The 21,924-nt window shown below is 43.2% G+C and overlaps 1 protein-coding gene across 1 annotated transcript in view; it reads right to left on the bottom strand.

Moving 5' to 3' along the window:
• LOC124043065 (regulating synaptic membrane exocytosis protein 2) overlaps nucleotides 1-21,924 on the bottom strand; it is a 121,728-nt gene that overhangs the window by 75,106 nt on the left and 24,698 nt on the right. The window contains exons 2-3 of the mRNA XM_046361237.1: nucleotides 11,203-11,261; nucleotides 9,369-9,488 (exon numbers count right to left, since the gene is read on the bottom strand). Of these exons, the coding sequence (XP_046217193.1) occupies nucleotides 9,369-9,488; nucleotides 11,203-11,256 (174 nt within the window). The 5' untranslated portion in view covers nucleotides 11,257-11,261. The remainder of the gene's footprint in view (nucleotides 1-9,368; nucleotides 9,489-11,202; nucleotides 11,262-21,924) is intronic.

Consider the following 21,924-nt stretch of genomic DNA (forward strand, 5'->3'; position numbering starts at 1 on the left):
GATGTCTGAGTGATGGAGTGTGCTTCTGGATATCTGTAAATGATGTCTGAGTGATGGAGTGTGTCCCTGAATATCTGTAAATGATGTCTGAGCATTGGAGTGTGCCCCTTGTATATCTGTAAATGATGACTGAGTGATGGAGTGTGCCTCTAGATATCTGTAAATTATGTCTGAGTGATGGAATGTGCCCCTGGATATCTGTAAATGATGTCTGAGTGATGGAGTGTGCCCCTGGATAACTGTAAATGATGTCTGAGTGATTGAGTGTGCCTCTGGATATCTGTAAATGATATCTGAGGGATGGAGTGTGCCCGTGTATATCTGTAAATGATGTCTGAGCATTGGAGTGTTCCCCTGGGTATCTGTAAATGATGTCTGAGTGGTGGAGTGTGCCCCTGGATATCTGTAAATAATGTCTGAGTGATGGAGTGTGCCTCCGGATATCTGTAAATGATGTCTGAGGGATGGAGTGTTCCTCTGGATATCTGTAAATGATGTCTGAGTGATTGAGTGTGCCTCCGGATATCTGTAAATGATGTCTGAGGGATGGAGTGTTCCTCTGGATATCTGTAGATGATGTCTGAGTGATGGAGTGTTCCCCTGGATATCTGTGAATGATGTCTGAGTGATGGAGTGTGCTTCTGGATATCTGTAAATGATGTCTGAGTGATGGAATGTGCCCTTGTATATCTGTAAATGATGTCTGAGTGATGGAGTGTGCCTCTAGATATCTGTAAATTATGTCTGAGTGATGGAATGTGCCCCTGAATATCTGTAAATTTTGTCTGAGTGGTGGAGTGTGCCCCTGGATAACTGTAAATGATGTCTGAGGGATGGAGTGTGCCCCTGTATATCTGTAAATGATGTCTGAGCATTGGAGTGTGCCGCTGGATATCTGTAAATGATGTCTGAGTGGTGGAGTGTGCCCCTGGATATCTGTAAATGATGTCTGAGTGATGGAGTGTGCCCCTGGATATCTGTAAATGATGTCTGAGTGATGGAGTGTGCCTCTAGATATCTGTAAATTATGTCTGACTGATGGAGTGTGCCCCTAGATATCTGTAAATGATGTCTGAGTGATGGAGTGTGCCTCTGGATATCTGTAAATGATGTCTGAGTTGTGGAGTGTGCCCCTGGATAACTGTAAATTATGTCTGAGTAATTGAGTGTGACTCTGGATATCTGTAAATGATGTCTGAGTGATGGAGTGTGCCTCTAGATATCTGTAAATGATGTCTGAGTGATGGAGTGTGCCCCTTTGTATCTGTAAATGATGTCTGAGCATTGGAGTGTGCCCTTGTATATCTGTAAATGATGTCTGAGTGATGGAGTGTGCCTCTAGATATCTGTAAATCATGTCTGAGTGATGGAATGTGCCCCTGAATATCTGTAAATTTTGTCTGAGTGGTGGAGTGTGCCCCTGGATATCTGTAAATGATGTCTGAGTGATGGAGTGTGCCTCTAGATATCTGTAAATTATGTCTGAGTGAAGGAGTGTGCCCCTGGATATCTGTAAATGATGTCTGAGTGATGGAGTGTTCCTCTAGATATCTGTAAATGATGTCTGAGTGATGGAGTGTGCCCCTGGATATCTGTAAATGATGTCTGAGTGATGGAGTGTGCCTCTAGATATCTGTAAATTATGTCTAAGTGATGGAGTGTGCTTCTGGATATCTGTAAATTATGTCTGAGTGATGGAGTGTGCTTCTGGATATCTGTAAATTATGTCTGAGTGATGGAGTGTGCCTCTAGATATCTGTAAATTATGTCTGAGTGATGGAGTGTGCTTCTGGATATCTGTAAATGATGTCTGAGTGATGGAGTGTGTCCCTGAATATCTGTAAATTATGTCTGAGTGATGGAGTGTGCCTCTAGATATCTGTAAATTATGTCTGAGTGATGGAGTGTGCCCCTGGATATCTGTAAATGATGTCTGAGTGATGGAGTGTGCCTCTAGATATCTGTAAATGATGTCTGAGTGATGGAGTGTGCCCCTTTGTATCTGTAAATGATGTCTGAGCATTGGAGTGTGCCCTTGTATATCTGTAAATGATGTCTGAGTGATGGAGTGTGCCTCTAGATATCTGTAAATTATGTCTGAGTGATGGAGTGTGCCCCTTTGTATCTGTAAATTATGTCTGAGCATTGGAGAGTGCCCTTGTATATCTGTAAATGATGTCTGAGTGATGGAGTGTGCCTCTAGATATCTGTAAATTATGTCTGAGTGATGGAATGTGCCCCTGAATATCTGTAAATTTTGTCTGAGTGGTGGAGTGCGCCCCTGGATAACTGTAAATTATGTCTGAGGGATGGAGTGTGCCCCTGTATATCTGTAAATGATGTCTGAGCATTGGAGTGTTCCGCTGGATATCTGTAAATGATGTCTGAGTGGTGGAGTGTGCCCCTGGATATCTGTAAATGATGTCTGAGTGATGGAGTGTGCCCCTGGATATCTGTAAATGATGTCTGAGTGATGGAGTGTGCCTCCAGATATCTGTAAATTATGTCTGACTGATGGAGTGTGCCCCTAGATATCTGTAAATTATGTCTGAGTGATGGAGTGTGCTTCTAGATATCTGTAAATTATGTCTGAGTGATGGAGTGTGCCCCTGGATATCTGTAAATGATGTCTGAGTGATGGAGTGTGCCTCTGGATATCTGTAAATTATGTCTGAGTGATGGAGTGTGCTTCTAGATATCTGTAAATTATGTCTGAGTGATGGAGTGTGCCTCTAGATATCTGTAAATTATGTCTGAGTGATGGAGTGTGCTTCTGGATATCTGTAAATGATGTCTGAGTGATGGAGTGTGCCCTGAATATCTGTAAATTATGTCTGAGTGATGGAGTGTGCTTCTGGATATCTGTAAATTATGTCTGAGTGATGGAGTGTGCCCCTGGATATCTTTAAATGATGTCTTAGTGATGGAGTGTGCCCCTGGATATCTGTAAATGATGTCTGAGTGATGGAGTGTGCCCCTGGATATCTGTAAATGATGTCTGAGTGATGGAGTGTGCCTCTAGATATCTGTAAATGATGTCTGAGTGATGGAGTGTGCCCCTTTGTATCTGTAAATGATGTCTGAGCATTGGAGTGTGCCCTTGTATATCTGTAAATGATGTCTGAGTGATGGAGTGTGCTTCTGGATATCTGTAAATGATGTCTGAGTGATGGAGTGTGTCCCTGAATATATGTAAATTATGTTTGAGTGATGGAGTGTGCCTCTGGATATCTGTAAATGATGTCTGAGTTGTGGAGTGTGCCCCTGGATAACTGTAAATTATGTCTGAGTAATTGAGTGTGACTCTGGATATCTGTAAATGATATCTGAGGGATGGAGTGTGCCCGTGTATATCTGTAAATGATGTCTGAGCATTGGAGTGTTCCCCTGGGTATCTGTAAATGATGTCTGAGTGGTGGAGTGTGCCCCTGGATATCTGTAAATAATGTCTGAGTGATGGAGTGTGCTCCTGGATATCTGTAAATTATGTCTGAGTGATGAAGTGTGCCCCTGGATATCGGTAAATGATGTCTGAGTGATGGAGTGTGCCTCTAGATATCTGTAAATTATGGCTGAGTGATGGAGTGTGCCTCTGGATATGTGTAAATATGTCTGAGTGATGGAGTGTGCCTCTGGATATCTGTAAATGATGTCTGAGTGATGGAGTGTGCCTCCGGATATCTGTAAATGATGTCTGAGGGATGGAGTGTTCCTCTGGATATCTGTACATGATGTCTGAGTGATGGAGTGTTCCCCTGGATATCTGTAAATGATGTCTGAGTGATGGAGTGTGCCTCTAGATATCTGTAAATTATGTCTGAGTGATGGAGTGTGCTTCTGGATATCTGTAAATGATGTCTGAGTGATGGAGTTAGTCCCTGAATATCTGTAAATTATATCTGAGTGATGGAGTGTGCTTCTGGATATCTGTAAATGATGTCTGAGTGATGGAATGTGCCCTTGTATATCTGTAAATGATGTCTGAGTGATGGAGTGTGCCTCTAGATATCTGTAAATTATGTCTGAGTGATGGAATGTGCCCCTGAATATCTGTAAATTTTGTCTGAGTGGTGGAGTGTGCCCCTGGATAACTGTAAATGATGTCTGAGGGATGGAGTGTGCCCCTGTATATCTGTAAATGATGTCTGAGCATTGGAGTGTTCCGCTGGATATCTGTAAATGATGTCTGAGTGGTGGAGTGTGCCCCTGGATATCTGTAAATGATGTCTGAGTGATGGAGTGTGGTTCTGGATATCTGTAAATGATGTCTGAGTGATGGAGTGTGTCCCTGAATATCTGTAAATTATGTTTGAGTGATGGAGTGTGCCTCTGGATATCTGTAAATGATGTCTGAGTTGTGGAGTGTGCCCCTGGATAACTGTAAATTATGTCTGAGTAATTGAGTGTGACTCTGGATATCTGTAAATGATGTCTGAGTGATGGAGTGTGCCCCTTCGTATCTGTAAATGATGTCTGAGCATTGGAGTGTGCCCTTGTATATCTGTAAATGATGTCTGAGTGATGGAGTGTGCCTCTAGATATCTTTAAATGATGTCTGAGTGATGGAGTGTGCCCCTGGATATCTTTAAATGATGTCTGAGTGATGGAGTGTGCCTCTAGATATCTTTAAATGATGTCTGAGTGATGGAGTGTGCCTCTAGATATCTGTAAATTATGTCTGAGTGATGGAGTGTGCCCCTGGATATCTGTAAATGATGTCTGAGTGGTGGAGTGTGCCTCTGGATATCTGTAAATGATGTCTGAGTGATTGAGTGTTCCCCTGGATATCTGTAAATGATGTCTGAGTGATGGAGTGTGCCTCTAGATATCTGTAAATTATGTCTGAGTGATGGAGTGTGCCCCTGAATATCTGTAAATTATGTCTGAGTGATGGAGTGTGCTTCTGGATATCTGTAAATGATGTCTGAGTGATGGAGTGTGTCCCTGAATATCTGTAAATTATGTCTGAGTGATGGAGTGTGCTTCTGGATATCTGTAAATGATGTCTGAGTGATGGAATGTGCCCTTGTATATCTGTAAATGATGTCTGAGTGATGGAGTGTGCCTCTAGATATCTGTAAATTATGTCTGAGTGATGGAATGTGCCCCTGAATATCTGTAAATTTTGTCTGAGTGGTGGAGTGTGCCCCTGGATAACTGTAAATGATGTCTGAGGGATGGAGTGTGCCCCTGTATATCTGTAAATGATGTCTGAGCATTGGAGTGTTCCGCTGGATATCTGTAAATGATGTCTGAGTGGTGGAGTGTGCCCCTGGATATCTGTAAATGATGTCTGAGTGATGGAGTGTGCCCCTGGATAACTGTAAATTATGTCTGAGTAATTGAGTGTGACTCTGGATATCTGTAAATGATGTTTGAGTGATGGAGTGTGCCTCTGGATATCTGTAAATGATGTCTGAGTTGTGGAGTGTGCCCCTGGATAACTGTAAATTATGTCTGAGTAATTGAGTGTGACTCTGGATATCTGTAAATGATGTCTGAGTGATGGAGTGTGCCTCTAGATATCTGTAAATTATGTCTGACTGATGGAGTGTGCACCTGGATATCTGTAAATGATGTCTGAGTGATGGAGTGTGCCTCTAGATATCTGTAAATTATGTCTGACTGATGGAATGTGCCCCTGAATATCTGTAAATTTTGATGTGGAGTGTGCTGATATCTGTAAATGATGGAGTGTGTCCCTGAATATCTGTAAATTATGTTTGAGTGATGGAGTGTGCCTCTGGATATCTGTAAATGATGTCTGAGTTGTGGAGTGTGCCCCTGGATAACTGTAAATTATGTCTGAGTAATTGAGTGTGACTCTGGATATCTGTAAATGATGTCTGAGTGATGGAGTGTGCCTCTAGATATCTGTAAATGATGTCTGAGTGATGGAGTGTGCCCCTTTGTATCTGTAAATGATGTCTGAGCATTGGAGTGTGCCCTTGTATATCTGTAAATGATGTCTGAGTGATGGAGTGTGCCTCTAGATATCTGTAAATTATGTCTGAGTGATGGAGTGTGCGCCTGGCTATCTGTAAATGATGTCTGAGTGGTGGAGTGTGCCCCTGGCTATCTGTAAATGATGTCTGAGTGATGGAGTGTGCCTCTGGATATCTGTAAATGATGTCTGAGGGATGGAGTGTGCCCCTGGATAACTGTAAATTAATTCTGAGTAATTGAGTGTGCCTCTGGATATCTGTAAATGATGTCTGAGTAATGGAGTGTGCCCGTGGATATCTGTAAATGATGTCTGAGTGATAGAGTGTGCCCCTGGATATCTGTAAATGGTGTCTGAGTGATGGAGTGTGCCCCTTTGTATCTGCAAATGATGTCTGAGCATTGGAGTGTGCCCTTGTATATGTGTAAATGATGTCTGAGTGATGGAGTGTGCCCCTGGATATCTGTAAATGATGTCTGAGTGATGGAGTGTGCCTCTAGATATCTGTAAATGATGTCTGAGTGATGGAGTGTGCCCCTTTGTATCTGCAAATGATGTCTGAGCATTGGAGTGTGCCCTTGTATATGTGTAAATTATGTCTGAGTGATGGAGTGTGCCCCTGAATATCTGTAAATTTTGTCTGAGTGGTGGAGTGTGCCCCTGGATATCTGTAAATGATGTCTGAGTGATGGAGTGTGCCCCTGGATATCTGTAAATGATGTCTGAGTGATGGAGTGTGCCCCTGGATATCTGTAAATGATGTCTGAGTGATGGAGTGTGCCTCTAGATATCTGTAAATTATGTCTGAGTGATGGAGTGTGCCCCTGGATATATGTAAATGATGTCTGAGTGATGGAGTGTGCCTCTAGATATCTGTAAATGATGTCTGAGCATTGGAGTGTGCCCTTGTATATCTGAGTAATTGAGGTACTATTACCTGGTACTCCCTGTATATAGCCACGTTATTACCTGGTACTCCCTGTTTATAGATATGTTATTACCTGGTACCCCTGTATATAGCCACGTTATTACCTGGTACTCCCTGTATATAGCCATGTTATTACCTGGTACCCCTGTATATAGCCTTGTTATTACCTGGTACCCCCTGTATATAGCCATGTTATTACCTTATACTCCCTGTATCTAGCCTTGTTATTACCTGGTACTCCCTGTATATAGCCATGTTATTACCTGGTACTCCCTGTTTATAGACATGTTATTACCTGGTACTCCCTGTTTATAGACATGTTATTACCTGGTGCTCCCTGTATATAGCCACGTTATTACCTGGTGCTCCCTGTATATAGCCATGTTATTACCTTATACTCCCTGTATCTAGCCTTGTTATTACCTGGTACTCCCTGTATATAGCCACGTTATTACCTGGTACTCCCTGTTTATAGACACGTTATTACCTGGTACTCCCTGTATATAGCCATGTTATTACCTGGTACCCCTGTATATAGCCTTGTTATTACCTGGTACCCCTACACATTGACTTGGTACTGGTACTCCATTTATATAGCCTTGTTATTGTTTTTGTGTTGTTACTATTTCCTTTATTTTGTAAGATTTGATTTGATATGTTATAAACAATACAAAACATACATAAACTACAACATCATACAAACATCAACTACATCACCCTGCCCAGTCCCACTAGCTCCTCCATCTGCAGATCAACTACATCACCCTGCCCAGTCCCACTAGCTCCCCCTTCTGCAGATCAACTACATCACCCTGCCCAGTCCCACTAGCTCTCCCATCTGCAGATCAACTACATCACCCTGCCCAGTCCCATCTGCAGATCAACTACATCACCCTGCCCAGTCCCATCTGCAGATCAACTACATCACCCTGCCCAGTCCCATCTGCAGATCAACTACATCACCCTGCCCAGGCCCATCTGCAGATCAACTACATCACCCTGCCCAGTCCCACTAGCTCCCCCATCTGCAGATCAACTACATCACCCTGCCCATTCCCACTAGCTCCCCCATCTACAGATCAACTACATCACCCTGCCCAGACCCACTAGCTCCTTCCATCTGCATCACCCTGCCCAGACCCACTAGCTCCCCTCATCTACATCACCCTGACCAGACCCACTACATTTTTATTAACTGTAATTTCGTTACACTCCGATCTTGAACCAACATCAGTTCTTTTTAAGTCTTGGTTCCAATAGTTAATATTTTTTTCTAAAAGATTGTCAGTTGGATAAACTCTGCAAGGTTTTGTATGTCTTACCTATCATATGAACATCATTTTCTAACTCAAATATGATTCCCTCAATGTTTAAATAGTTTATTTATCAAATATTTTAAACTCTGCACTGTTGGGAAATGGGCTCATAAGTAAACATTTCATGTAAAGTCTACACCTGTTGTCCCGTCCCTGGGGGGGGTGCGTCACCTGGGTGGGTTGATTCACTGTTGTGGTCGGCCTGTCTGGGTTTCCTCCCCCCCCCCCAGGGCTATACTCGGCCTTGTCTCAGGATGGTAAGTTGGTGGTTGAAGATTTCCCTCTAGTGGTGTGGGGGCTGTGCTTTGGCAAAGTGGGTGGGGTTATATCCTTCCTGTTTGGCCCTGTCCGGGGGTGTCCTCGGATGGGGCCACAGTGTCTCCTGACCCCTCCTGTCTCAGCCTCCAGTATTTATGCTGCAGTAGTTTATGTGTCGGGGGGCTAGGGTCAGTTTGTTTATCTGGAGTACTTCTCCTGTCCTATTCGGTGTCCTGTGTGAATCTAAGTGTGCGTTCTCTAATTCTCTCCTTCTCTCTTTCTTTCTCTCTCTCGGAGGACCTGAGCCCTAGGACCATGCACCAGGACTACCTGACATGATGACTCCTTGCTGTCCCCAGTCCACCTGGCCATGCTGCTGCTCCAGTTTCAACTGGCCTGGGCCCTAGGACCATGTCCCAGGACTACCTGACATGATGGCTCCTTGCTGTCCCCAGTCCACCTGACTGTGCTGCTGCTCCAGTTTCAACTGTTCTGCCTTATTATTATTTGACCATGCTGGTCATTTATGAACATTTGAACATCTTGGTCATGTTCTGTTATAATCTCTACCCGGCACAGCCAGAAGAGGACTGGCCACCCCACATAGCCCGGTTCCTCTCTAGGTTTCTTCCTAGGTTTTGGCCTTTCTAGGGAGTTTTTCCTAGCCACCGTGCTTTTACACCTGCATTGTTTGCTGTTTGGGGTTTTAGGCTGGGTTTCTGTACAGCACTTTGAGATATCAGCTGATGTACGAAGGGCTATATAAATACATTTGATTTGATTTGATTTGTTGTATTCGGCTCATGTGACCAATAAAAATTTGATTTGAGTCAGCCCAGATATCGTCCCCATATCCTGAGTCCCAGCAGAGCTCTTGTGTCTGTAGTTTGCGGTTAGGAGCAGGTCCAGGATCAGGGCTTACCTTGAGTCCCAGCAGAGCTCCTGTGTCTCGGGGCACTGTTCCATCCTTCATCCTCTTGTTTAGTATAATCCGCCCAATCAGGCGCTCGCCATCTTTGGACGGTTGCCATGTCATCGGGTGCTACGAGGTCAAAGTGACAACACACATGTTGTGTTTTACAACAAGTAGGCTTCTCATGTTTCAAAACAAAACATTAGAACAAGAATACAGTATAGAAGAACATACTCAACAGAAAGAAGGGTGGAGGCCATATTACATGTGATGCATCGTGATTACACAAATTTAGATCAAGAGACATTGGAATTTAGCGTCAAATGGTGCTCTATCCAGGTACATCAGTATAACCACTGAATCTGTCATGATGAGTATAGGCAATATATTACACTGTGCTGTAAAGTCAGTATAGGCAGTATAGTAAACTGTGCTGTAAAGTCAGTATAGGCAGTATATTGCACTGTGCTGTCTTCATGTGCTGCAAGGTCGGTATAAGCAGTATATTACATACACTGTGTAACAAATCCAACTCTCATGCATTTTAAATGCAGTGATGACACAGGAGAAGTGGTCATTCATATATCAATTGGCATCTGATTTAAGAGTTTGTGTGACCACAGCAGTGGTGGGTAGATGGAGAAGCATGCACTGGGAAACATGCAGAGAAAGAGAGAGAGGGGAGTAGGAAAAGAGAGAGAGAGGAGGAAGAGAGAGATTATGTAAACTTCTGACTTCAACTGTATATTCTGATTGGTTTTACACTTTTTTGGTTACTGCATATGTTATTTCATAGTTTTGATGTCTTCACTATTATTCTACAATTTAGAAAATAGTACAAATAAATTTCACACATTATCCAGATACTGACGGTTTGGTGGTCTATAGCAGCTTCCCACAACAATGAGCTTTAGGTGAGGCAGAGGAACATGTAGCCATGTAGGAACATATTACTTCAACAGTATTTAACATGAAATCCTCTCTAATCTTTACAGGAATGTGGTTCTGAATATAAACAGCAACACCTCCACCACTGGCATTTCTGTATTTTCTGTAAATGTTATAACCTTGTATTGCTACCACTGTATCATCTAAGGTATTGTCTAGGTGAGTTTGCCAAGGCAGCAGCTACTCTTCCTGGGGTCCAACAAATTAAGGCAGTAGTTAGTAAGTAGTTGTAGAGGATTGTTGTTGTAGTGGGTTGTAGTAGTGGTAGTAATTGTAGTGGGTTGTAGTAGTTGTAGTGTGTTGTCGTATTTGTAGTGAGTAATGTAGTAAGTAGAAAGCACTTTACAATCGGCAGGTATAAACGATAACTTATCACTACAGGGCCTTCTCCCTACAACTATTCTGACTGGCCTTGTTTAGGGTTGTTCTACTGCACGTATCAATGTCTTTACCTTGGGGTCCAAGTTTCACATCCTCTTCCAGGACTACCCCCCACAGCGTACCGGTACCCCTGTATATCCTTATTGTTGTTAGATTATTCTTTTTACTTTAGTTGATTTAGTAAAAAAAAACTATTTTTCTTAAAACTGCATTGTTGGTCAGGGGCTCGTAAGTAAGCATTTCATTGTAAGGTTAACCCTAACCCTACACCTGTTGTATTTGGCGCGTGTGACAAATACAATTTGATTTATTTGCCTCTCAGATAGAGTATTAGAGTTGGTGTCCAATAATAATGCTTGATCATTGGTTTAGATTTTTCCCCTTTGACTGTTTCCTACAGGGTTGGAATGAGGTCAATACAATTTTGTTTAAAAAATGCATGCATATCTGAAATCAAAACAAAGAAAAAGTGAGATGGTAGAGGGTGGTGGGGGGGCTCCATTCGTATTCATACCATAGACAAGGCCTCGCTATGCCAAGATGCATGGTCCCACCATTGGCCATCCATATCTCCTGTGGAATGAAGTCATAACCGAGAGAGAGAGAGGGAGAGACAGCAGAGGCAGGTGAGAACAGAGACAGTAGAGAAATTATGTGAAAACAGAGAGACATAAATGATCGTGAAAAGTCACATACAGAAAATATACACAATCACACAGCCACTGAAACACATTGAAAACATACACAATCACACAGCCACTGAAACTAATAACACAAAAACACACAAACGTACAAAATATTTTCAACTTTCAACATATTTCAACAAAAAAGAAAGGGATTGCCGTGGGCAGCAAGCCCCCAGCCAGGCCAATCATATCAACACTAGCTGCTTGCTTCATAACTCCAATGAGCTGCACCAGAGAAGATATCAACTGAAGATCATGTTACAAGAAACTCTAGCCCTAACCCTAACCCCTAACCCTTATTACAGACCCCAATAGTGCCATAGTCATGGTGGCTGTTGTAAGAGACTAGTCCTGACCTCATCATGAATGCAACTGGTAATGACTCTTCTATTTTTATTTTACCTTTATTTAACCAGTCGGCCAGTTGAGAACAAGTTCTCATTTACAACTGCGACCTGGCCAAGATAAAGCAAAGCAGTGTGACACAAACAACAACACAGAGTTACACATGGAATAAACAAACGTACAGTCAAATGAAGTAAGATGAAGTAAGATTAGGGAGGTAGGGCAATAAATAGACCATAGTGGCAAAGTAATTACAATTGAGCAAATAAACCCTGAAGTGATATATGTGCAGAAGATGAATGTGCAACTGGGGTGCAAAGGAGCAACAAAAAAAGAAGAATAATGACAATATGGGGATGATGTAGTTGGATGGGATATTAACAGATGGGCTAAGTACAGGTGCAATGATTTGTAAGATGCTCTGATAGCTGATGCTTAATTAAAGTTGATGATCGAGATATAAGTCTCCAGCTTCAGTGATTTTTGCAATTCATTCCAGTCATTGGCAGCAGAAAACTGGAAGGAAAGGATGCCAAAGCAGGAATTGGCTTTGGAGGTGACCAGTGAAATATACCTGCTGGAGCGCATGCTACGGGTGGGTGCTGCTTTGGTGACCAGTGAGCTGAGATAAGGCGGGGCTTTACCTAGCAAAGAGTTATAGATGACCTGGAGCCAGTGAGTTTGGCGACGAATATGAAGCAAGGGCCAGCCAATGAGAGCATACAGGTTGCAGTGGTGGGTAGCATATGGGGCTTTGGTGACAAAACGGATGGCACTGTGATAGACTGCATCCAATTTGCTGAGTAGAGTGTTGGAGGCTATTTTGTAAATGACATCGCCAAAGTCAAAGATCGATAGGAAAGTCAATTTACGAGGGTATGTTTGGCAGCATGAGCGAAGGTTGCTTTGTTGCGAAATAGGATGCCGATTCTAGAGTTAATTTTGGATTGGAGATGCCTAATATGAGTCTGGAAGGAGAGTTTACATTCTAACCAGACACCTAGATAATTGTAGTTGTCCACATATTCAGTCAGAACTGTCCAGAGTAGTGATGCTTGGCAGGCAGTTGGAAGCCACAGAAGGAGAGTTGTATGGAATTGAAGCTCGTCTGGAGGTTAGTTAAACAGTGTCTAAAGAAGGGCCAGAAGTATACAGAATGGTGTCGTCTGCGTAGAGGTGGATCAGAGAATCACCAGCCGCAAGAGCGACATCATTGATATATACAGAGAGGAGAGTCAGCCCAAGAATTGAACCCTGTGGCACCCCCATAGAGGCTGCCAGAGGTCCGGACAACAGGCCCTCCGATTTGACACACTGAACTCTGTCTGAGAAGTAGTTGGTGAACCAGGCGAGGCAATCATTTGAGAAACCAAGGCTGTTGAGTCTGCTGATAAGAATGTGATGAATGACAGAGTCAAAAGCCTTGGCCAGGCCAATGGATATGGCTACACAGTGTTGTCTTTTGTCGATGGCGGTTATGATACTCTGACATACACTACATGACCAAAAGTATGTGGACACCCGCTCGTCAAACATCTCATTTCAAAATCATGGGCATTAATATGGAGTTGGTCCCCCCTTTGCTGCTATAACAGCCTCCACTCTTCTGGGAAGGCTTTCCACTAGATGTTGGAACATTGCTGTTATAACAGCCTCCACTCTTCTGGGAAGGCTTTCCACTAGATGTTGGAACATTGCTGCTATAACAGCCTCCACTCTTCTGGGAAGGCTTAAATGTTGGAATATTGCCGTGTGGACTTGCTTCCATTCAGCCACAAGAGCATTATTGCGGTCAGGCACTGGTGTTGGGAAATTATGCCTGGCTCGCAGTCAGCCTTCCAATTCAACCCAAAGGTATTTGATGGAGTTGATGTCAGGACTAAGTGCAGGCCAGTAAAGTTCTTCCACACCGATCTCGACAAACCATTTCTGAATGGACCTCGATATGTGCATGGGGGTATTGTCATGCTGAAACAGGAAAGGGCCTTCCCTAAACTGTTGCCACAAAGTTGGAGCACAGAATCGTCTATGTCATTGTATGCTGCAGTGTTAAGATTTCCCTTCACTGGAACTAATGGGCCTTGCCCTACCCATGAAAAACAGCCCCAGACCATTATTCCTCCTCCACCAAACTTTACAGTTGGGCAGGTAGCACTCTCCTAGCATCCGCCATACCCAGATTTGTCCATCGGACTGCTAGATGGTATAATGTGATTTATCACTCCAGAGAACGTGTTTCCACTGCTCCAGAGTCCAATGGCGGTGAGCTTTACACCACTCCAATCAACGGTTGACATTGCGTCCCCCGTAATAGAGTAGTTCTGTCCGTTTCCTTTCTATACAGAGTTGTAAACAGGTTTCCATTTGTTTTCTCTATCCACATATCGAAGTAATGAACTCGTTTAGTGTCACATTCAATTGTGAATATGAGATTGGGGTCAATGTCATTGCCATAAAGTCCGACAGCTCTTCTCCTGTTTCTCCCCATATACAAAAAAAAATCCTCAATTTATCAATACCACTTCAGGACTTTATTCAATAATGGATTGTCATTTTCATTGCTAACAAAACGTTCTTCAAAATGACCTCATAAAGGTTAGCATAGCTCGGAGCGAATGTGGAGCCCATCGATATTCCATTTGTTTGGAGGTAGAATGAATCACAAAAAAGTGAAATAGTTACAGTGGCAAGAAAAAGTATGTGAACCCTTTGGAATTACCTGGATTTATGTATAAATTGGTTATAAAATGTTATCTGATGTTAATCTAAGCAATAGATAATCACAGTGTGCTTAAACTAACAACACACAAGTTATTGTATTTTTCTTGTCTATATTGAATACATCATTTAAACATCACAGTGTAGGTTGAAAAAGTATGTGAACCCCTAGGCTAATTGGAGTCAGGAGTCGAATCAATGAGATTGGAGATGTTGGGTAGAGCTGCCCTGCTCCATAAAAAACACTCACAAATTTTGAGCTTGCTATTCACAAGAAGCATTGTCTAAGACAACCTAAACAACCTAAAAGACATAAGTAAATCCACAACAGAATGGCTCGAACAGAAGAAAATAGGCCTCCTGGAGTGGCCCAGTCAGTCCTGACCTTAACCCCATTGAGATGCTGTGACCTCAAGAGAGCGGTTCACACCTGAGATCCCAACAATATTGTGGAACTGAAACAGTTTTATAAAGAGGAATGGTCCAAAATTCCCCCTGATGGTTGTGCAGGTCTGATCTGCAACTACAGAAAACGTTTGTTTGAGGTTATTGCTGCCAAAAGAGGGTCAACCTGTTATTACACCCAACGGTTCACATACTTTTACAACCTGCACTGTGAAAGTTTACACGGTGTGTTCAATAAAGACATGACAAATGATCATTGTTTGTGTGTTATTTGTTTTAAGCAGACTGTCTTTATCTATTGTTGTGACTTATATGAAGATCAGATTAAATGTCATGGGCAATTTATGCAGAAATACAGGTAATTCTAAAGGGTTCACATACATGTTCTTCCCACTGTATTCATCAAAACATATTCAGCCATTTTTAGAATAAAGTTTGTTGGTGGGTATTTGTAACTATCTCTGTTTCTCAAGTAGTGAGCTAGGGCTGGCAGCCCCCCCCCCCCCGTATGGGGAATGCTGTTATATAGACTCCCCACATCTAATGTTACCAAAATACAGTCTTCTGTTAAACCCTTTAATTGATGAGATATTGTTTATGAAGTCTATAGAGTCTTTCAGACATGATGGCAATGCTTGCACATGACTTTTAATAAGAGTCTACAAAGCTCAACAATGGCTCTAGCATTGAGCCTATTCCTGCAACCTGCTAGTCTGTCTGGATAATTGCCTTGGTGTGTTTAAGGTTTGTGTAATTTCATCAAAATGTACGGGCATGGACGTATTGCACATTTGCTTCAAAGGTATTTATATTTAGGTTTTGAGATAATGTTGTTTATAGGGCTCCAGATGAGAGCATATTTCCCTTTGGAACACCTGTGTGGGATCAACACTCAGTTTTCTATAGAAATGTTCATTACTGAGTTGTCTCTGAATCTCTTTGTATTTTTCATAGTCTAAAACAACCACAGCACCCCCCCTTGTCTGCAGGTTTGATAGCCAAAGATGAATCTTTCATTAGTTCATTAAGTGCCTGGTCTTCTGTCCTGTTGATGGTCTTCTGAATGTGGTTTGTTTGTCTTGTATATGAAGTCCTAGTAAAAATCCCCTGTCTTAGGTCATTAGGATCAGCACTTTATTTTAAGAATGTGAAATGTCAGAATAATAGTAGAGAATGATTTATTTCAGCTTTTATTTCTTTCATCACATTCCCAGTGGGTCAGAAGTTTACATACACTCAATTAGAATTTGGTAGCATTGCCTTTAAATTGTTTGACTTGGGTCAAACGTTTCGGGTAGCCTTCCACAAGCTTTCCACAATAAGTTGGGTCAATTTTGGCCCATTCCTCCTGACAGAGCTGGTGTAACTGACTCAGGTTTGTAGGCCTCCTTGCTCGCACACGCTTTTTCAGTTCTGCCCACACATTTTCTACAGGATTGAGGTCAGGGCTTTGTGATGGTGAATCCTAACTTGACGTTGTTGTCCTTAAGCCATTTTGCCACAACTTTGGAAGTATGCTTGTGGTCATTGTCCATTTTGGAAGACCCCTTTCCGATCAAGCTTTGACTTCCTGACTGATGTCTTGAGATGTTACTTCAATATATCCACAATTTTCCTTCTCATTTTGTGTAGAGCACCAGTCCCTCTTGCAGCAAAGCACTCCCACAACACGATGCTGCCACCCCCTGTGCTTCACGATTCGGATGGTGTTCTTCGGCTTGTAAGCCTCCACCTTTTTCCTCCAAACAAAACGATGGTCATTATTGCCAAACAGTTCTATTTTTGTTTCATCAGACCAGAAGACATTTTTCCAAAAAGTGCGATCTTTGTCCCCATGTGCAGTTGCAAACCGTAGTCTGGCTTTTATATGGCGATTTTGGTGAGTGGCCTTTCAGATAATGTCGATATAGGACTCATTTTACTGTGGATATTTATACTTTTGTACCTGTTTCCTCCAGCATCTTCACAAGGTCCTCCGCTGTTGTTCTGGGATTGATTTGCACTTTTCGCACCAAAGTATGTTCATCTGTAGGAGACAGAACGTGTCTCCTTCCTGATCAGTATGACAGCTGCGTGGTCCCATGATGTTTATACTTGCATACTATTGTTTGTACAGATGAACGTGGTACCTTCTGGCATTTGGAAATTGCTCCCAAGGATGAACCAGATTTTTGATTTTTTTTTGGTCTTGGCTGATTTCTTTTGATTTTTCCATGATGTCAAGCAAAAATGCATGGAGTTGGAAACAAGATCTTGAAATACATTCACAGGTACAACTCCAATTGACTCAAATTATGTCAATTAACATATAAGAAGCTTCTAAAGCCATGACATTATTTTCTGGAATTTTCCAAGCTGTTTAAAGGCACAGTCAACTTAGTGGATGTAAACTTCTGACCCACTGGAATTGTGACACAGTGAATTATAAATTAAATAATCTGTCTGTAAACAATTGTTGGAAAACTTTTGTCATGCACAAAGTAGATGTCCTAACTGACTTGCTAAAACTATAGTTTGTTAACAAGAAACTTGTGGACTGGTTGAAAAACCAGTTTTAATGACTCCAACCTAAGTGTATGTGAACTTCCGTCTTCAACTGTATGTATATATATTTTTAACTTTTATTTAACTAGGCAAGTCAGTTAAAGAACAAATTCTTATTTACAATGACGGCCTACCACGGCCATACCCTAAAACATGGCGACGCAGGGCCCATTGTGTGCCACCCTATGGTACTCCCAATCACGGCCAGTTGTGAGCCAGGGTCTGTAGTGACGCCTCTAGCACTAAGACACAGTGCCTTAGTCCACTGCGCAACCGGGAGCCCCAGTATTTAGACTTACATTGCTTCTTCTTTGACTAAACTACAATAGGTGATAATTGAGTTGTTAACTATAAAACAGAATTTGCTTTTAGGCTAAAAATGAGTTTTAAAAAATTCCCTCAACTCCAACCCCATTAAATGTATTGAATGGATGTGGGTTAAGTTATGTCTACATACGGTTGCTAATTTAAAAACCCCACAAAAGCTCAGAGGAAGGCTTTGAGGCCGAAACGTAAAGCTTATTAAAGATCAGTGATACTACCAAGAGCAGTGTGCGGGTTTCTTCTTTTTTGTCATCTTATTCAACTGTTACCATGCACCTGCAAAAAAAGATAGCTCAGATGTACGTTCATTTTTGAATTTTGAATGAAGATCCCAAAAGTAGAGCCCCAACATCTAAATATGTACAACATCTGTAAAGCAGAGATCTGCCTGACCACAGGGGTGGCAGGCAGCCTAGTGGTTAGAGTGTTGGGCCAGTCAATGATAGGTTGCTAGATTGAATCCCGAGCTGACAAGGTGAAATCTTTTGTTCTGCCCCTGAACAAGGCAGTTAGTCCACTCTTCCTTGGCTGTCACTGTAAGTAAGAATTTGTTCTTAACTGATTTCCGGCGCCGACTGAGATGGCCGCCTCGCTTCGCGTTCCCTAGGAAACTATGCAGTTTTCTGTTTTTTTACGTGTTATTTCTTACATTAGTACCCCAGGTCATCTTAGGTTTCATTACATACAGTCGAGAAGAACTACTGAATATAAGATCAGCGTCAACTCACCATCAGTACGACCAAGAATATGTTTTCCGCGACGCGGATCCTGTGTTCTGCCTTACAAACAGGACAACGGAATGGATCGCATGCAGCGACCCAAGGAAACGACTCCGAAAAAGAGGGAAACGCGGCGGTGTTCTGGTCAGACTCCGAAAAAGGGCACATCGCGCACCACTTCCCAGTATTCTTCTTGCCAATGTCCAGTCTCTCGACAACAAGGTTGATGAAATCCGAGCAAGGGTGGCATTCCAGAGGGACATCAGAGACTGCAACGTTCTCTGCTTTACGGAGACATGGCTTACTGGGAAAACGCTATCCAGGGCGGTACAGCCAACGGGTTTCTCCACGCATCGCGCCGACAGAAACAAACATCTATCTGGTAAGAAGAGTGGAGGGGGCGTATGCCTCATGACTAACGGGACATGGTGTGATGAAGGAAACATACAGGAACTCAAATCCTTCTGTTCACCTGATTTAGAATTCCTCACAATCAAATGTAGACCGCATTATCTTCCAAGAGAATTCTCTTCGATTATAATCACAGCCGTATATATCCCCCCCAAGCAGACACATCGATGGCTCTGAACGAACTTTATTTAACTCTTTGCAAACTGGAAAACATTTATCCGGAGGCTGCATTCATTGTAGCTGGGGATTTTAACAAAGCCAATCTGAAAACAAGACTCCCTAAATTTTATCAGCATATCGATTGCGCAACCAGGGGTGGTAAAACCTTGGATCATTGTTACTCTAACTTCCGCGACGCATATAAGGCCCTGCCCCGCCCCCTTTCGGAAAAGCTGACCACGACTCCATTTTGCTGATCCCTGCCTACAGACAGAAATTAAAACAAGAGGCTCCCACGCTGAGGTCTGTCCAACGCTGGTCAGACCAAGCTGACTCTACACTCCAAGACTGCTTCCATCACGTGGACTGGGACATGTTTCGTATTGCGTCAGATGGGAATATTGACGAATACGCTGATTCGGTGTGCGAGTTCATTAGAACGTGCGTCGAAGATGTCGTTCCCATAGCAACGATAAAAACATTCCCTAACCAGAAACCGTGGATTGATGGCAGCATTCGCGTGAAACTGAAAGCGCGAACCACTGCTTTTAATCAGGGCAAGGTGTCTGGCAACATGACTGAATACAAACAGTGCAGCTATTCCCTCCGTAAGGCTATTAAACAAGCTAAGCGTCAGTACAGAGACAAAGTGGAATCTCAATTCAATGGCTCAGACACAAGAGGCATGTGGCAGGGTCTACAGTCAATCACGGACTACAAGATGAAATCCAGCCCAGTCACGGACCAGGATGTCTTGCTCCCAGGCAGACTAAATAACTTTTTGCCCGCTTTGAGGACAATACAGTGCCACTGACACGGCCTGCAACGGAAACATGCAGTCTCTCCTTCACTGCAGCCGAGGTGAGTAAGACATTTAAACGTGTTAACCCTCGCAAGGCTGCAGGCCCAGACGGCATCCCCAGCCGCGCCCTCCGAGCATGCGCAGACCAGCTGGCCGGTGTGTTTACGGACATATTCAATCAATCCCTATACCAGTCTGCTGTTCCCACATGCTTCAAGAGGGCCACCATTGTTCCTGTTCCCAAGAAAGCTAAGGTAACTGAGCTAAACGACTACCGCCCCGTAGCACTCACTTCCGTCATCATGAAGTGCTTTGAGAGACTAGTCAAGGACCATATCACCTCCACCCTACCTGACACCCTAGACCCACTCCAATTTGCTTACCGCCCAAATAGGTCCACAGACGATGCAATCTCAACCACACTGCACACTGCCCTAACCCACTTGGACAAGAGGAATACCTATGTGAGAATGCTGTTCATCGACTACAGCTCGGCATTCAACACCATAGTACCCTCCAAGCTCGTCATCAAGCTCGAGACCCTGGGTCTCGACCCCGCCCTGTGCAACTGGGTACTGGACTTCCTGACGGGCCGCCCCCAGGTGGTGAGGGTAGGCAACAACATCTCCTCCCCGCTGATCCTCAACACAGGGGCCCCACAAGGGTGCGTTCTGAGCCCTCTCCTGTACTCCCTGTTCACCCACGACTGCGTGGCCACGCACGCCTCCAACTCAATCATCAAGTTTGCGGACGACACAACAGTGGTAGGCTTGATTACCAACAACGACGAGACGGCCTACAGGGAGGAGGTGAGGGCCCTTGGAGTGTGGTGTCAGGAAAATAACCTCACACTCAACGTCAACAAAACTAAGGAGATGATTGTGGACTTCAGGAAACAGCAGAGGGAACACCCCCTATCCACATCGATGGAACAGTAGTGGAGAGGGTAGCTAGTTTTAAGTTCCTCGGCATACACATCACAGACAAACTGAATTGGTCCACTCACACTGACAGCGTCATGAAGAAGGCGCAGCAGCGCCTATTCAACCTCAGGAGGCTGAAGAAATTCGGCTTGTCACCAAAAGCACTCACAAACTTCTACAGATGCACAATCGAGAGCATCCTGGCGGGCTGTATCACCGCCTGGTACGGCAACTGCTCCGCCCTCAACCGTAAGGCTCTCCAGAGGGTAGTGAGGACTGCACAACGCATCACCGGGGGCAAACTACCTGCCCTCCAGGACACCTACACCACCCGTTGTTACAGGAAGGCCATAAAGATCATCAAGGACATCAACCACCCGAACCACTGCCTGTTCACCCCGCTATCATCCAGAAGGCGAGGTCAGTACAGGTGCATCAAAGCTGGGACCGAGAGACTGAAAAACAGCTTCTATCTCAAGGCCATCAGACTGTTAAATAGCCACCACTAACATTGAGTGGCTGCTGCCAACACACTGTCATTGACACTGACCCAACTCCAGCCATTTTAATAATGGGAATTGATGGGAAATGATGTAAATATATCACTAGCCACTTTAAACAATGCTACCTTATATAATGTTACTTACCCTACATTATTCATCTCATATGCATATGTATATACTGTACTCTACAACATCGACTGCATCCTTATGTAACACATGTATCACTAGCCACTTTAACTATGCCACTTTGTTTACTTTGTCTACACACTCATCTCATATGTATATACTGTACTCGATACCATCTACTGTATGCTGCTCTGTACCATCACTCATTCATATATCCTTATGTACATGTTCCTTATCCCCTTACACTGTGTATAAGACAGTAGTTTTGGAATTGTTAGTTAGATTACTTGTTGGTTATCACTGCATTGTCGGAACTAGAAGCACAAGCATTTCGCTACACTCGCATTAACATCTGCTAACCATGTGTATGTGACAAATAAAATTTGATTTGATTTGATTTGATTTGATTTAGTTAAACAAAGGTTAAATTAAAAATAAAATATCAGTCAAGCTGTAGGTAGTGTTAGTTAGCTACGTATGTTTGTCTGTGCTGTGTGCTAGTAATTTGAACAAACAGCTTGGTGCTTTCAACAACATGTCAATACCTTTAACAGAGACAAGTAGTGATGCA

This window comes from Oncorhynchus gorbuscha, linkage group LG09 (genome assembly GCF_021184085.1).
Source record: "Oncorhynchus gorbuscha isolate QuinsamMale2020 ecotype Even-year linkage group LG09, OgorEven_v1.0, whole genome shotgun sequence".
Lineage (NCBI taxonomy): Eukaryota > Metazoa > Chordata > Actinopteri > Salmoniformes > Salmonidae > Oncorhynchus > Oncorhynchus gorbuscha.